This window comes from Taeniopygia guttata, chromosome 6 (genome assembly GCF_048771995.1).
Source record: "Taeniopygia guttata chromosome 6, bTaeGut7.mat, whole genome shotgun sequence".
Taxonomy (NCBI): Eukaryota; Metazoa; Chordata; class Aves; order Passeriformes; family Estrildidae; genus Taeniopygia; species Taeniopygia guttata.
In genome coordinates this window covers 29,279,481-29,296,328 of record NC_133031.1, presented here as the reverse complement: position 1 = coordinate 29,296,328, position 16,848 = coordinate 29,279,481, and the positions used below count along the sequence as shown (strand labels likewise).

At 39.4% G+C, this 16,848-nt stretch overlaps 1 protein-coding gene across 3 annotated transcripts in view; it reads left to right on the top strand.

The window, feature by feature from the left end:
- ABLIM1 (actin binding LIM protein 1) overlaps window positions 1-16,848 on the top strand; it is a 190,992-nt gene that overhangs the window by 39,968 nt on the left and 134,176 nt on the right. Inside the window, exon 1 of one of the 3 annotated variants that reach the window (XM_072931285.1) lies at window positions 8,041-8,187. The exons of the other annotated variants lie outside the window; for them this stretch is intronic. Within the exon in view, the coding sequence (XP_072787386.1) occupies window positions 8,148-8,187 (40 nt within the window). The 5' untranslated portion in view covers window positions 8,041-8,147. Of the gene's footprint in view, window positions 1-8,040; window positions 8,188-16,848 lie in introns of those variants that run through there. 3 annotated transcript variants of the gene reach the window in all.

Genomic DNA, 16,848 nt, shown 5'->3' with positions numbered 1-16,848 from the left:
ATAAATCTTCCTTTCTTCTGCCTTAACAACCTCTATCAATAGTAATACTGCTATCAGTTTTAATCCTGTATATTTCTGATTGTTTAATTTCCTTTACTGCTTATTTGTTAAGTAACTGAGTGCAGATGCTCCTGAGGTCTGTTACAGTAACACTTTGTTTTCTCAGCTTACCCTAGCAAAATAAGAAAAACAACCAAAACAAACAAACAACACTACCTCCCGACATTATTTATTCAAATTCACTACTGTTTAACATCCTGATATGATATATTGAGTCTATTAATGAGACACGTTAAATTTATGGTTGTAAAAAACTTCTTTTGTTTATGTTTGTGTATCACCTTGCTCTAATCCCAGTGATAAGAAATAAATTCCTTAGTCTAGAATCACATCTCATATGTCGAAATACCAGTGATGATAAAAATTTAATGAAAGAATTTTTAGTATAAGCCAACAGGCTGAGATAAAAATTGCCTTGCAGCAAAGAAAAAAAGGAGTTATAAAGCATCATTTTAATTCTTCCATTATGCTTATCTATCAACAGTGCTTAATACTTAAAGCAAATGTAGGACTATAAAAACCTGTAACTACTTGAGGTGTTTCCCTTCTAGCAGATTTTTGAGCCTTGGTCTTTAGAGATATTTGTGATTTATCTACGCAATTCTAAGTTATTGAAGAGATAACTTCTTTTTTTGTTGAGCTACACTGTTATTTTTTCTAATTTTTAATATTCCCATCAGGTGTATCTGCACTTAAACCAAACAAAAATTATCTTATGGATTCTAGAAATGGGTTGAAATTCAGTTTTACCTAGAAAGAGACCTTTGTGTGCTTGGGGACTAAGAAGAAGGATTTTTGCCATACAGCTGGAGTTTACTGGGGTGTGAATGACAGAGAGGAATGCTGATGCCTTGTTTGATGACAGGATGGTGCTGGGTAGGTCTCTAAACAGGGATGTGTTGCTTCAGTTCAGTCAAAGAGAAATGTACCTGTCAGAACACACATCAAAAAATGTATGATACCTGTGAAGGGAGAAAAAAGAGCCATTTTCAATAATGGATGAGGTTGTGACAAGAGAAGTTTATGAACATCCAATAAATGATTTTAGTATAGGAGCTAAAGGAAAGTTAATCCCTACACCATGGAACTTGTAAACATTCCACAGAATCATAGAGTGGAAAGGACATTTAAAATCACCATGTCCAACTGGTAACCCAGCATGGGCACACCCACCACTAAACCATGTCCCCAAGTGCCACATCTGTTAAACACCTCAGGGTTGGTGGCTCCACCTTCCCTAGCAGCCCACTGCAGTGCTTGACAGCCCTGTCAGTGGGGAACATTTTCCTGGCATCCCGGTGAAACCTTCCCTGGCACAGCTTGAGACCATTTCCTCTTGTCCTATTTTCTGTTACTTGGGAGAAGAGTGCAGTTCCCAACTCCCTGCAGAACTCACAGAACCTGATCAAGTAAAGCTGGAGGTCCATCAGTTCTGTAGGGAGTTTTGGGGTGTTACAGGCTATGGGTATGACACACTGGGAGGCTGCATCCATCCCTTCCCTCTGGGTGTGACACTTCTCTCAGTCCCACACCTCAATTTCTTACACAAAAGTGAACACTTCAGAGATGACATTAGCAGTCTCTTTTCCTTCTTGCAAAGGATGTAACATCACAGAGACACTGTTAAATTGAACGAACTCCCATTTGAATGACTCCCACCGTGGCATGTGGGAGGCTGAGGATGGGCACAGCTCAGGTACCCCTGGCACTGAGTGCTGCTCAGTCCTGGTGTGCCATGTCACAGCCTGAGGAGCTCCTGAGCTGACAGTCGTGTGTGATGTGCTGTACTAATAATCCTGACACAGATAATGCTGCTTTTGTTAAGCCTGAAGAAAAACATTTGCAATATTGACTTTTGCCTATCGCTGTTTATGCTGTGGGCTAGAAATGTCTGCATTTTCATGCAGGATTTACAGAGAAAATTGGGTTTACTTCCCTGTTTTTCTTCATCTCTCCGCAGAGTGTAAACAGAACCCTGTCTCACTCTGAACAATATTCAGGGCATAAGAAAAGTTTTCACTGACATTAAAGAAAAAAGTGGAGGCACTGTTTAAACCAGTTTCTTTTTCAAAACAATGCTGTTGTGCTCATAGTGGTGTACACTGAAAGTAGTCTTCAGCATTTCTGGTCTGGTTTAACTTGCTGTAGCAAACTTTCACTTGTTCAAAACACCTGTGGGAGAATCAGTAAGCTTTTTTCATGGGTAGTGCTTACAGACCTAGGCTTTATTAATGTAATAAAAGCCAATTACATTAATGTAATAAAGACCAATTTTTTTTTGTTGTCTGACAATCATTACAGCTATTACTCATTGTGAATTAATACCTCAGCCAGGCCTTTCATTTAGGTCTTAGCTGACTTCTTGAAAGGTGGAGTCCTCCTTGAAAAAAAAATTAAGGATGCAAACATTATTCTGCCACTGAATCTGGATATTTTTCTTTTCCAGAGAATTGTTTGGCAAGTGGATCACAGCTGCAACTAACTTGTATCAAAATTAGGTGCATTGAAAAAAATCTGCTCTGAACTTAAAAACAATTAAACAACAAATCATTATTTCAGTTCTGTGGTAAATAATTTAATAACTTCCTGAAGCTGAAGGAAAAGAGATGGCAGAAAATTAGGATTTAGATTGTCAACTGATGTAATCTGATATCTCTACTAACCTAATCTCTTTCAAAAATAAAAGGTTTTTTTTTAGTATCAGGAAGAAAAATCAACTATAACTAGCAGAGGATCTGTCCCAAACTTATTTATTGTAAAGATCTGTTAATTTCCAGCCTCTGATGCATTAAAAGTATAGTTTAGGCTTAGCACGCTTTCCTTCTGAAAGAAAAACCATTTGCTTAACCAACGAGATGCCAATAAAAAATAGAATTACGGAAAAGTTAATTAATGAGATAATTCTAATACATCCTGGTTTGTTTCTTGGCAACAGAAAGAGTGTGACAGTCAATTTTCTGCCAAATATTTTATCTTCATGTTATCCATTTGTGATCCGTTGCCTGGCGCCTGAATTAAAGCCAAGTCAGGGGAAGCAATCAGTATCAGCAAGTTTCCAAGCTACCTTGGATCATGGAAAAGCAGAGGGAGGTCACATGTTTTTGTGGCTTTACAAAGACTCAGCTTAGTTTAGCTTAGGGAATGGCAAATTGTTAAGTAAATCTTGAAATGAAGTGGAATAGGAGGCTGCCATTTTGGTGTAGAAACCGTTTAAAGCTGGGTGTATCCCAACTGGAATATCTGTATTTCTAACAGATATTCCAGTTAGAATATCTGTATTTCTAGCAAGCATAGATTGAAATCCCGGTAGAATTGACTCAGTCTCCTTCCTTCCTGCGTGGATATGCTGGGGAGTGTGCAGTTTGCGCCTTCTCTCTGCCTTCTGATAATGATTGTGAGGACAAGGATGCCTGGGCTTTTTCAGCAGGGCTGTCGCTGCCTCAACGTGTGACCTCGGAAAATAACTTGGCGTCTGTATGGGTGGAATTTTTAAAACGAGCTGCCTAAAATTAGGCATCTAAAAATAAACGGCTTGTATTCATGCAGATGTGAAGCCTTGTTTCAGATTATTTTGCTGGAAAAAATTAGCTCCTGTGTTTGTTTACCTGTAAAACTGAGTGGTGTTGAGAGACATGATAAAATATTGTAGAATCTGTGTGCACAAGAAGTGTGTAGAGAATTTTTTTCCTTCTTTTTCCCGAGGATATAAGTATTTTGGCCTCAACCTAATCAAATCAAAACAAAAGCTCTTTTGGAAGCATTTATTCATACAGCACTGGAATACAGGATGGAGCTCACTACTTCAGAGTGTAGATTAATAAAAAGCAGGGACATATTCCAAAAGGAATTATTAAAAAAAAAAGTGGAAAATAGGTGCATTAGTAGCTATTAAACTCTGATCTGGAGGTAGTCTAAAGCTAAATCAGCATTTTGCTGCAATGTGAGAGAGAATCTAGAAGAATCTCTGAGTGTTTGCCCTGATTCTAAAGCTTTTCCCTTAAGCACTTCCTGTTGCAGGTTTTAGATATTTGTTTATGCCTTAACTAATTAAAATACTGTGCAAGTTAATTAATGTTTTTAAAACATTGAGACCATCAAGTGAAATGGATATGCAAGAATTCCAAATGATGTCTGAAGGGGGAGGGAAGGTCTTTCTCTAACTACAGAGATTCAGTATTCTGCCGTTGGCCCAAATCTCTCTCATAATGAATTTATCTACAGGCTGCTGCACTGGATTCTGGAGATGTCTGGTATGAGTAGCTCTGGGTTAATATAGGCTTCCTTTTAAAACCATGTGACAGTTTACAAAATGCTCTGGGATACCCTAGGATGAAAGGTACATAAATACATGTAAAACGCTATAATTAGGATGCAATTAGAAACGCACAAGAAAGGAGTGTTTGCTTGGCTATGCTTTATATGTCTATAAAGTTTCATTTTTCTGGAGCACAGGAGACATGGCATAATACTCATTCTAAGCAGTTACACTTGAAAATAATTGCTGTGTGCCAGCTCTGAGGAAGTTATTGTAAATTTTTTTCTGCTGCAAGGCAGAGACAGTGAAACTGATGTAATCATTTCAAAGAACAGGGCAAAAAATCTGGAGGAATCACCCTTGGAAACTGTAAATGAAGAGAATTTCCAGCAATCAGGAGTGTCAGTGATACTTCCTGTGTTGTGAGGAAAATTGTTTACTGAAATAGTGAGGAAGAGTCTGCCTGTAATTTTGCTCCTGTGATGTGTTGGTTGTGGCAGTGTCCCTTATGAACCAGCTCTGGTAAAAAGGCTGTGGCACCTACAGGGGCATTTTCCATTATTTGGGACTTGAAGGGAGAACACATAAGGTAATCTATAAGGAAACCGGGTAAATTCATTTCCTTTGATAAGAGCATATTGGTATCCTTTTAAAGTCTTTGAGGTTTTTTTTTTATTTTTTTTTTTTTAAAGTAAATAATTTCCTTTAAACAGGAGGTGTGATGGTTAGACCTTTTGGTTGGGATTCAGGAGACCTTGATTCAGTTTCTAAGCTGGGCACAGAGATTTGTTGTCCTGGAAAGACCACTCAGTTTGCCCAGTGTTTTCTTCATCTGTGGTATGGAAAGAATATCTCAACAGGGATAAAATCTTCTAGGGAGCAGGCTGAGCTAAGATGGTCCAATGTCATCTAGGAAGAAATTCTTTTGAAACTTGAAGGAAAAACTGTGATGCCTTGCCAGTCTCCCACTGGATGCCATGAGAGTGTGCTGGTTCATGGATCTGTGGTTTTCTGAAGTGGCTGATAATATTCTTGATTAGTAGGTTTTCTGCTAGTAGGTAGTTTATGAATGTGGGAGCTTCTGTTTGGTTTATGTGAAGACTGCAGGGAGAAAAAAGGGTGATTAAAAAAAGCAAAATTGTACAAATTAACTTTTAAATTCAAGAAATGTCAGTCAGATTTTGGTTTGTGTGATGGAGTTGTGGACAACACTGTTGTCTTTTTGTTTTTCTGGCGACAGTGTAGTTCTGTGTATCCCTTGCAGCACAGGGATTGATTATTTCAATCACTTTGTAGGCATTACAATAAGCCTGAGAACTGTGTAGGATGGAATAAGCTAAATCCAATGAAATTGCTGGAGAACTAAGAGCCAGAAAGTCTCAGCTGAACTTTAATAGCCAACAAAAACATCTCTGCTGAGCATAATAGACTGCAGTATTTCCAAGTTTTGTCACTTGGCAAGATTTATGTGGCTTTGTTTTGTTTTTTTTTCATGAGAACAACATACAGTGTTTATGGCAGCACACTGGAAGATTTCAAATACTCTGAAATTCCTGGAGACTGGACCTTCAGCTTTAGGAAACAGAAGGTCCCGAGCTGGGACTCAGAAATGGTACAGCGAGAAGTGATGGCAGTGTACAAAGCTACAAGGTATTATTGGTTAACTGAACATTAATGAAAGTGAAAATGCAATCATCTGTATTAGAAAGGTTTTGTACATAAATAGCCATGTAGGTGGTTTGTATTTATACCTGTCTTGAATATGATGTCTAATGTTGTAGGTACTAATAATACCCAGCTACTGAGAATGTGATGACTTGTACAAAACTGAGATGTTGAATCATTCTCATTTTCCTTCTTCACCTCTTCACCTAAACAAAAAATACATAAATGTAGTTAACAGAAGAAACCACACTGGTGAACTTGAGGAACTTGTCTCCTAAGGAGAAGAACTTATTTCTGAGCCCATGGAGCTCATTTTCACCATTTTATCTGGGACAGAAACACAACACACAGTTGTGTTTAGGAGCAGAGTAAATAAAATAAATAAATTCTAGTGGTCAGCACTTCATGGGAATATAGTAGCTTAATTTTTTGTCTGTAGAAAAGAATAATTGTATCTGCTTACCACGTCAGAGGATTAGTAATAGTAATTAAGGTGTGGGGTGCTTTGATTATTAAAAAGAAGAATGAGGATGGAAAGAAAGCAGTGTTTCTGATGAGCTATTCATTTTCAGTCAGGCATGTACAAGTCCAAATGGAGCAAACACCCTATCCTGCTCTCCACTTACTTTGGCAGCATATAAAATTTGTAAAACCACAGGAGAGCAATGTCAGGCTGAGAATAAAGGTAGAGAAACCAGGTTCTGTGCCTGTTGTTTACGTTTGTCTGTGCATCTGAATGACTGTATTTTTAACAAGCTGGCTGAGATGACAATTCATTGTGGGAAAAATGAAGTCAGAAGTCCAGGAAATTCAGGATTTAGTGCATGAAGGAGGGAATAAAAGTACTTGGCCAAAATTTGGTCATATTTAGCAGTTCCCAACCAAGAAGTGAAAAGTTTTTATATGTTTCTGGCATATTTTCATTCATGTTTAGAGGAAAATGGTAATTTTATTGTCATCTGAAGTGAAATCTCAGTGATAAAGTTGGATTATTTTTTCAGCAGCATCTCTCAGTCCTTAATAATGTACAGGAGAGTAAGTGTGTTCTAGAGATGGCTTCAGGTTGCAAGTTGTCACTTTCTGCACCTTGTGCTTGGCTGCTTTTCAGTCAAATTTCCTAGGATGAGGGTTAAACAACTTCTCTTTCAGTCTTCCCTCTCTCCTCCTTCCAGGGGAACAGAACTTAAAGGTACTGACCATTAGTATGGGTACAGGGGAGAAAGAGTGAAAGGAAAGAATGTGCAGCTCAGGAGGTGAGAGCAGAAATTCATAAAGACTCTGAAGCAGTTAAAGGAGACAGCTTAAGGGTTCTGTAGATGATTTAATGAACATGGAAAGGAACTGGGAGAGCAGACAAATGGAAAGGAACTGGAAGTAATTCTGGGAATGGTACTGCCAAGAGGATGTTACAAGGAGGTAGGGCAAACCCGATGGGTGTTGAGGATGTTGGACGCAAATCAATCAGAACAAAAAGATTCATTAATTCAGCTGCTCAAGGAACAGTTTGTCTCTGGGTATGTGCAACTGCGTAGAAGGAAATGCCTGGAAGTCTGCACTTACAGTCAGCCTAATTGCCTCTTCTGGGAGGGGTTGTGGGAGCAGAGGAAAGATGCCTGGGAGTTCAGTTTTCCCTGTTCTAAGTGTGTGTGAAAATGGGTAATAGTGTTTCTTTCACAAGCTTTTCCTCCTTTGTTTAGGTGCAGTATAGCCATAAAACAGCAGCAGTGGAGTGGAGATGAGATGCAGAGTAAAACAGACAAAAAACATTCTCAGGACAAAATCACCTCTGGTTGCAGTCGACCTTTAAGGCTGCTGGTTAGGATCCTTTTCTATGAAAAACAAAGTTATCAATAATATCAGCTGATTTGAGATAGTCAGAACCTTAAGGCATGTCATTGTTTGAAAGACAGCGTACCAGGATCTCGATTAGTAATGGAATAACATCTAGAGGAAAATACTCACTCTTCCTTTAAACTGTTTGGGAACACAGACACACCTATTCTGCTTGGGCCACTCCCTTTCATGCTGTTCAACCCAGGAAATAGTAGGAGTGGAGCTATAGAGTGAGCCACCTCTGAAGGCTCTCACTTGTTCCTCCAGCCTGCCATCCGTTCTCTGTGAGGCTGTAACTTTTGGGGTGCAGGAACCTCACTGCCTGGGAGCACAAATGGAACTGGAAATACATCAGAGCTCTGCAAACGGCAAAGGTTTGTCCTGGACTGCTCTGCTGTGTAATCTCTAATGATAAATGACAGCTTAAGCCATCCACAGGACATTGGTTCTTGGATTTACAGAGGGAAATCAGGCTGAGGAACTTCTGTTGGACTGAAATTGGGATCTTTCTGATAAGAAAAGCAGTTTCTTTATTTTGGTTTGTTTTTCTTTACTGATTTAAGAGTTAAACACCTCCCCAGCCTGGTGTGTTTTATGAACAGTGGACTTTGTTACTTGGCTGAACAGTGTGCGTGTGCCCATGTGCTGCTCCTCTGGAATGGATATCTGAGCATAGAGAGCAGAGCACAACTCAGTGGAATTAAAGAGGCTTTTTATCCAGCTCTGACTCCCTGTGTATTTTTGTAAGAGCTAACTCACAGCTGTCTTTTGAAGTTTCCCATCTTCTAGCTAAAGATGATGACAGCACGCTGTTGCTGTGGTGTGAGTTCTGCAAAAAGAGGTTTTGGAGTTCTGTAGTGGCAGGTGGCATAAGAGTTCAGAGTATTGCTAATTGATGCTTTGAAAGAAAAGCTGATAACGTGTCAGTGTTAGGGTGCTTCTGAGGGCAGATTTCTTTGGTGTTTAAGCTCAGGAAGCCTGGTGCAATCTGTGTGTTCCTGACTGAGCACACCTACGAGTCCTGTCTGTGCTGCAGCCGCCTGTCACTGCTGCTGTCCCTGCCCAGCAGACAGGAGGGGTGGCTGCAGGTGTGTGCTGCCTTTCCCTGTTCAGGTACCACCGTGCAGCTCAGGGTGCCAATGTGCAGAAACCTGCAACGAGGTGAGACTCGAGGAACTTCTCTCCTACACACCTAAAGCACATTCAGCACAGTTTTGGTGGTGAGTGCTACAGAGTGAATACTCTTTGCATCCAAGAGGCATGCAAATCTTAGTTTGCTTAGTAAACATTCCTCCTTTTTTATACCAAAGTCTTAGATAAAGGTGGGGGAAGAAGCATAAGTATAAAAAGATATATTTTGCTTTCTTGGGCACTCAAGTGTGGGCTGTTCCTTTTTCTGCAATGCTTGGACAGATAAATAAACCCTTGGAGTGCCCATTTGATTTCAAGGGTTAGAGGCAGAAGAAGTAAAGTCCTGTTTTCTTCTTTGCATTGTCTAATCCAGTATTTCTCTCTTAAAAACAGATATCATCTAGTTCTGTAGGTCTGGAGATTAAAAAATGTACAGGTAGATGTATTGATGAATTGTGTACGTCTCTGTATGAAAAGTGTCACTGTACCTCAAAAAAACCCAATAAAACAACAGGAAAATACAAGTCAAATTTTCTACCAACTGTTACAACAAAAAATTATATTTTCATCCATTACTAGTTAGTCTTTGTAGGCCAAACACCTAACCTAATGTTGATTTAGACGTAACAGTATTATTTCTGTTCTTTCTCTCAATGTGGGCTGAATTAGGTGTGCAAAATTCCTTTTTCCATCCTTATTTCTCTCCTAATCTGTTATTAAAATACTAATTTTTATTTATTTTTAATATAAATTCATCTCCACAGTGTAACATGCAATAGCATTTGGTTAAAATCAGCTGTTTCTGTATATTCATAGATGTGGCACTTGGGGACATGGTTAGTGCTGGGTTAACAGCTGGACTCTATGATCCTGGAGGTTTCCACCCTAAATGATTCTGTGTTTCTCTGATTCTGTGGTATTGCTGTGATGTGGGAAACACCACATCATTATGTGAATTTAATCAGATGAATATATGATCCTCTGGTCCTGTGGGGATTCATTATTGTGAGGTTAAGGCTGAATCTCTGGTTCTCTCCCTGACCAGATACTCTGAGAACTGGGAAAACCTTGCTAGAACCTCTGCCTGCTTTGGGTGGTGCTGGTGGTCTCCTGGGCGGGGATGGAAATCTCTTCTCTCTTCTCATGATTGCCACACTGAGAAAGCCCAGAGGAGGCAATGGATCCTTCTCCCTGCGGCTCTGCAGGTGCTTGCACTTTCTCTTCCCTAGTGTTAGTAGGGGAGTCAAGCTGTCTTGAAATCTAGAGAGAGAATTGCTTGTCATTTCATTGAAGTTGGTAATGAAAACAGGTTGTTTAGTTTGACTTCCATTTTTAATCAGTTTCACAAGCTGGTTTTTCTCATTCTAGAAAAATGATCCCCTAATTCTCTTTGTCAGCTGTCTAGTTCAAGGTGGAAGGCTTGACCTCGTTCTGATGATAACCCAGTAAGCAGCAGGAGAACTGAATTTTCTTTGCTTGTTCAGAATCAATTAATTGACTCCAGAAACAGTACTGTGGGGATCTGCATTTCAAAGAAAGCATAGATGTTAGAGGCAAAACTCAATAAGACCAGAAAAAGACTACAAAATGGTGCATTGTTTTCTAATTCATTCATAGTTAAAGAGGAAATAACTGGGAGCTGCCAACTAGTTTCAGTCTGAAAATATGCACAACATATGTTTATAACATAAGGTTTTCTACTGATAAATGCTGTTGTGATCAGCACCTGTTTTAACTGATTCATCTGAAAATTTTGCTTAGTGCTACTTAAAGAAGTTCATCAATCAGTTTTATTCACACACCGGACAGGTTGGCTGGCTTGCCTACTGTCTTTAATCATTTTTGTTATTGCTTAGCTCTTCTTAATTGCAGAACTATTTCTCAATCAAACCAAGGCAAAACTCTGACTAAAAAAAATGAAATTACCTAGAGAGTGTTAATAGCAGAGGGGATTTTGAAGCTGAACTGCATGCAAAAAGTTGTTTTTTTTTTTTTGGTCATTGATTTGTGTCAGTGGTAAATCTGTGTATTAAAGGAATACCACAGTGGTAACGTCAACACAAATAAAAGGAAACTTAAGTTTTGCTCTAGGCTCAGGGAGTGTTTACACTTAAAAACCCAAACCAACCACCCTCCTAGTATGTACTATTAATAGTTGTTTACATTCTACAGAAACCGAAGAATCAGGCAGCTCATGAAGTAACTGTCTAGATGCAATATTTAATGTATTTTTAATACCAGGAGTACCATGGTGATGGCTAAGAAAGCGGCAGAAATCCTCCCTAAAAGATGACCAGGGCCATCTTGACTACATATTATGCTCTAGTTACAATTAATTCAAAATTAATTGAAATCCTACACTTGTGTTTAAAGTTCAGCTGCTGGAAAAATGACTTTTCTTAGTAGCCCATGACACATAAGACCTTAAAAATCCCACCTTAACTTATTTGGTCATGGAGTGGAAGGATAAAATCAAGAAATTCTTGCTGAAGAAATACTGCAGTAAATCTTTGCTGCAAATATACTATGGTAAATATCAGTCAAACAGTCCAAATAGTGTTCTTCAATTCTTTGTAGGTGCTCCATTTGCCTCATTCACTGTTGCAGTACTTTATCATATCACTGGAATGATTTTTCCCACTATTGTAAGACCTTATGTCCTACTTCCTCTTTCAGAATTGTAGTTTGCTACTTTGTGAGTGCCCTCCACTTACCACTGCAAGATCAAGACTCTTTATTTAGTGTTATCTTTGAATAACTCTGGAAGGATTTGATAGGCACAGCTTCACAACATTGTCCATGACAGAGAAATATTCCAGGATACGGCTTGTCCTGTGTTGAGTGGCACTGGTAAAGAACAAACCCAGCTGTACCTGTAGGCAAATCAAGAGCATATTTCTCCTTTTCAGTGTAGTGTCAGCTCTGGAAGTTTGCTGTGTTTCTCTGACTGCTGCTTTTCCTGATGGTGCCAGATTACAGCTCTTGTTTGAGGAGAGTCCACTAAACTATCAGTAAAATACAAGCATGTGTGTAGCTATGAAATACCCAAGGGGATAAAAAACTTCTCTTTATCAAATACTAGTTGGCATATGCTTTATGTTATTTCCTGCCATTAATAAGTGGAAACAAATTCCAAATGTTTTTTCTGTCCCATCCATGTATTTTCAGATGTCCTTGCCTCAGTTTTGCCTGTACTGAATGTGATCCCTGTGAGAGAAGTGGGCTGCTCACAGAGTGATAATTTTGCTTAACTGACACTTTCTTCATGTTTAACTGGGCTCTTGCTCACTTGTGTGTGTGTGCAGCTGATTTAACCAGAAGATAGTGCTGACCACAAGAGGAAGGGTTCAACAGTGCAGTAGGATTTATTTAATTAGAAAACAAAGGTTAGCCAACACAGCATATTTAAAGCTGCTTTTATGGGGAATGTTGGCAGTGGATGAACTGATGTGATGTCATTTCTGGCATCCTGTAGCAGTGCCATACTTTCCACTATACAGAAAGGTAACCTCCTATTCTTAGTTGTGATGGACATTGACAAACAGTTTCTACTGGCTTCTGGTAGGGGCTTAAATTAGTCTTTCTATTACAAAGAAGGACTCTGTTTTAGAGCTTCACTGATGCTACAAGAGAACTCTGCAGGAGTTCTCCTTTTAGAGTTATGCCATGCTCTGGGAATGGCTTTGATGTTGGAGGATTTGGGAACTGGATGCAGCAAGAGAAGTATTTAATACTTCTGATCATGTGTGCTCATGCTACATCTACAGCAGAAGATCAGTGTTAGGAGACAATGGGTAAAGTTTAACTAACATGTTCAGGAAGCTCTGCAGTGATCTAGAGGAGACTTTCTTCTGGTGGAATTCTTTACTCAAATTCAGCATTTTAGTAAAATTACCATGTATGTTTCTGTGATTGTGTGACATGTCAAAAGAGACCATAATGATATCCAGTTTATTTCAATACATAACAAGAGGAGTGGTGCTTTCTTTGATGTCATTCTCGTAACATGTCACTCTTTCCAAAGGTACAGGAAATAAACTGAGGAATGAAAGATCTCTGAGGTTTCAACTTTGATCTCTGCTTCCCAACATCTTTCTGTCTCAGGTACTATGAAATCTACATTGTGAAGAGGATGTTACAAGGAGTTTCTTTTCTCAGCTAGAAGGAAAATGTCAAAGTTCAAGAAAGGAAAAGTAAAGAAAAGAGTATGATTAAAGGAATTACATTAATCTTGAAAGTCTTTGCTCTGTTTAAATAAAAGACACCAAAACATTACTGAGGAGTAGGAAAAAAGCTTCCTACTGAAGATGTGAAGGACTGCCAGCTTCTGCCAGGATCCTGTTGGCTAATTGTTCCCTAGAGTGGCTTAGGCACCTCTTTGACTTCACGCCCAGAGCTCAGCCCCACAGAAGCCGTGAGATTGTTTATAAACTTGGGGATAGAAAAGCACTTGATTGTGTTGTTGAGTCTGTCAGAGTCTTTGGGTGCAGCAGTTTTGTGTTTATATTTCATATAGCTTTCACTATATCTCCCCTATGAAATTGCATCAGTTATCAGCAATTACACTTGGGTTTTTTTGTATGTGTAAGTAAAAAGGATTGGGTTTGCTGCAAGAATCCATACTGCAGTGTTCTTGACATTGTTGATCAATAGATTAGACCTGTGCTGCCAGGAAATAAAATGCTGAGCCATCTCATCTTCTAATAATGCAATAGACAGATCCACTAATGCACACACTGTCATTTTATGTCTGAAAATAGATGTGAACGGAGATATTTTTTTATTCTGAAATAAACATTGGGATGGATAAAGTAAGGTAAATATCCTTTGGTTGAATCAGGCCTTTTGTCATAACCTAACTCCTCTGCTCACAGCGACCACAGTAACAGTGATTCTGCTTCTTTGGGGAAGAATAACTAAAAATAGAATTTTCAGATGGGAAAATATGTACGGAATTAACTCTTTGCCTTTCTTGCTAACTTGGTTTTCTGTGGAAAATAAGCACTTTTGGTGTTAAATGAGGAATACAATCTATTGGAAAATCATTGAGAAACACAAATGAAGTTGGAAAGTAATGATGATCAAGGAGAAGCACTCAGCTATGCTTTACATGACCTCTTCTTTTCATACTGACCAGTTAGTCCCCAGTGTTATTATCTGTGGTACTTCTATAGTTTCCATTATCACAGGATCTGAAAACTTCAGTCTTTAATGTACCTATTGTTACAAGTCCCTTGTGAGGGGAAAGTGATAGGGGAAAATACAATGAAAGAGATTAAGGGAATGGCTCAGGGATGAACAGCAAGCCTGTGGGAGTGCAGAGACAGCATATTTCCCAAAGCCTATGTTCAGGCTTCCAGAGGTAGTAGACTAGCTGACATTATTAGGACTTTCTTGTCCTAATGTCATTTAAATATTTAATTTAGTGATTTATTTTTCTATGTCCTGTCTTTCTTTGTACTATTTCAGCCCAGCTAATAATTCCACGTGAAGGTAGATGGCTGGTGTTGATCTCCTTTGTCCAAGAAAAAGATCACTAGATGTAATCTCGAGCATATTGTTTGGATATTTTTGTTTGTTTAATCTTTCTGCTCACTGCTTCACTGAAGGATAAACTTGGTGGTTGTTGGGGACTGGGGAAGTGAGTCAGATTCAGTTTTTGAGCACAGAGCAAAGGGAAAAGCATTCCCAAGAGCTTGTTGTGCTGCCTGTCCAGCGTTACAATGCACTGCAAAGCTGGGCTTTTGTTACCAAAGCTCATGTGCCATGGAAGTTATCATACATAGTTGATAACAGGAAGCAGAGCACAATGCTTTAATTCAGCTGAAAGATTTTGCAAATGTCATCAGTTGGGAAAGGAAATTGTCACAGTTAAGTCTGAGATAGAAATGCAGTTGTGTTTTCTCTTGCGTTTTTTCTCGGTTAGAAATTGTAACAGGAGAATAAAGGGCAAAGTGATGTTTCATGTATGTTTTGGAATGAATACCAAGAAGCCAATACATAAAATAACATTTGCTTTCTTATTTCCAAGTTAGTTTAACAGAATGGCTGGTGCATGCAGATCTTGCTGTTGATGGATAAAACAGGTCTGATTTCCAGTGTGCCACCTGGAGAGATCCCCGGGTGGTTTTCCAAAGAGTAGAAGTTTGTCTCTGTACAATGATACAAGTGTAGCTACACCCTATTCAGACTTGAACTTGATACTGTCCTTTCACACAGACATTGACAGACTTCATGGGTCAGACAGACTTTGCAGCAGTTCTTGAATTTGCATGTGTGTGCTGCAGAAAGGCGCATTTGATGGAGTTTGGCTAATTATTACTTAAAGGTCAGTTATAAAAGCAGTGGAAAAAATGTCATGTGGCAGCTTGATAAGAAGCCTGTGTGGGACTCTCATGCTTAATTGTGCTGCTCAGCTGAGTTATAACACAGATCCTTTTACCTTTGATACCACTTTAATCTGAGCTAGCCCTTTTCAGGTAATCACTTTTTTTTTTGCCAGTACAGAGAAGCCTTGTGGCTTTGTGGTCTTTCTGTTCCTCCTGCCACGGGCAGTCCTACAGCTTACCTTAGAGAACCTTGTGTGGGTTTAAACCAGTAAACTAACTTGGGTATACAGTCTGTGGACTGTATAATTCCCACCTCTGCATGTTCTTCATAGCCTTTATCACAATAAACGATACCAAATCCCCATAGCTGTTTTTTAGCTATATCTTATGCTTTTCTAGACAGTAAACTATTGAAGTAATATGAAATATTAGTAACTAGGAAGTAATATTAAATATTAGTAACTAGGCTTTTCAATCTGTTGTGAATAAAATTTGCATTCAGATGTACTAGCATAGATCTCTCTTTGAAGTGTCTGCTCAGTAGTACCAGTGCTTTATGTGGCCATCAGCAGGACTCATATGAGCTCTGCTAAACGTTTTTTCGTGAGTGGATCTGGTCTCAGTGAGGAAGCAGGGCAGAAAACAAGTGTAGTGTACTGGGAGCATATTTGCTTGTGAGGAACATCTGTTCTTCACTGCTTATCACCACCTGAGTCCAGCGAGTTCAACCAAAGCCATTCTGCTGTATTTAGCCAGGTAGATGTCATTGCCATCAGTGTGATTGGTGTGGATTTCCTTCGAGGAGCAGAACAGAGACAGGTACATGTGGCCATGCAGCTCTCTGGCAGCAGCACTGCTGAGTCAGCTCTTGTGTGTTTTCTTCTCAGCCAGGGTAACAACAAGATCAGATGGGCCTCATGCTCCAGGGAGTGAGCTGAGAAAATACCCTGTTCCTGTTGCTCCTGGCTGTGGTGCCTTAGTTTTTCTGAAATGTAGTGTGCTGGAAGTTTCCAGAAAACACAGTGGTGTTTGTGCCTGGGCTCCTTTGGGGTTTTGAGCTCCCAGAAGATGGATAGCATTGAGAAGTGGGGCATGGTCATATATGATGAACTAGTGGCGTTCTTATAGCAGTGGACATGGCTCCTTGCAGGAGTATCATGGAGTCATAGAATTCCATGGGTTAGGTTGGGTTGGGAACCATTAATGGCTCTCTAGTCAAACCCTTCAGCAAGGAGCAGGGACATCTTCCACTAGGTCAGGTTGCTCAGAGCCCAGTCCAATCTGGCCTTGAATCTTTTCAGGGATGGGACATCTCTCTGGACAGCATCTCTCTGTTTCACCACCCTCATTGGGTGTATTGACCCCGCTGTCCATATCACACTAATCAGTACAAAACAACACATTTTAGTAGTTGTGGCAGTTCTGTTTCTGGGTTTAAACTAGGGGAACATTTGAATGGCTCTCTGACCTGAGCATAATCCCAACAAAATTTCCTCTTGTGCAGCAAGGGAATGGCTTTTGTTTCCATTTGAAAATAATTTCTGTAAACTACTGGAATATAAAAGCTGAGATACG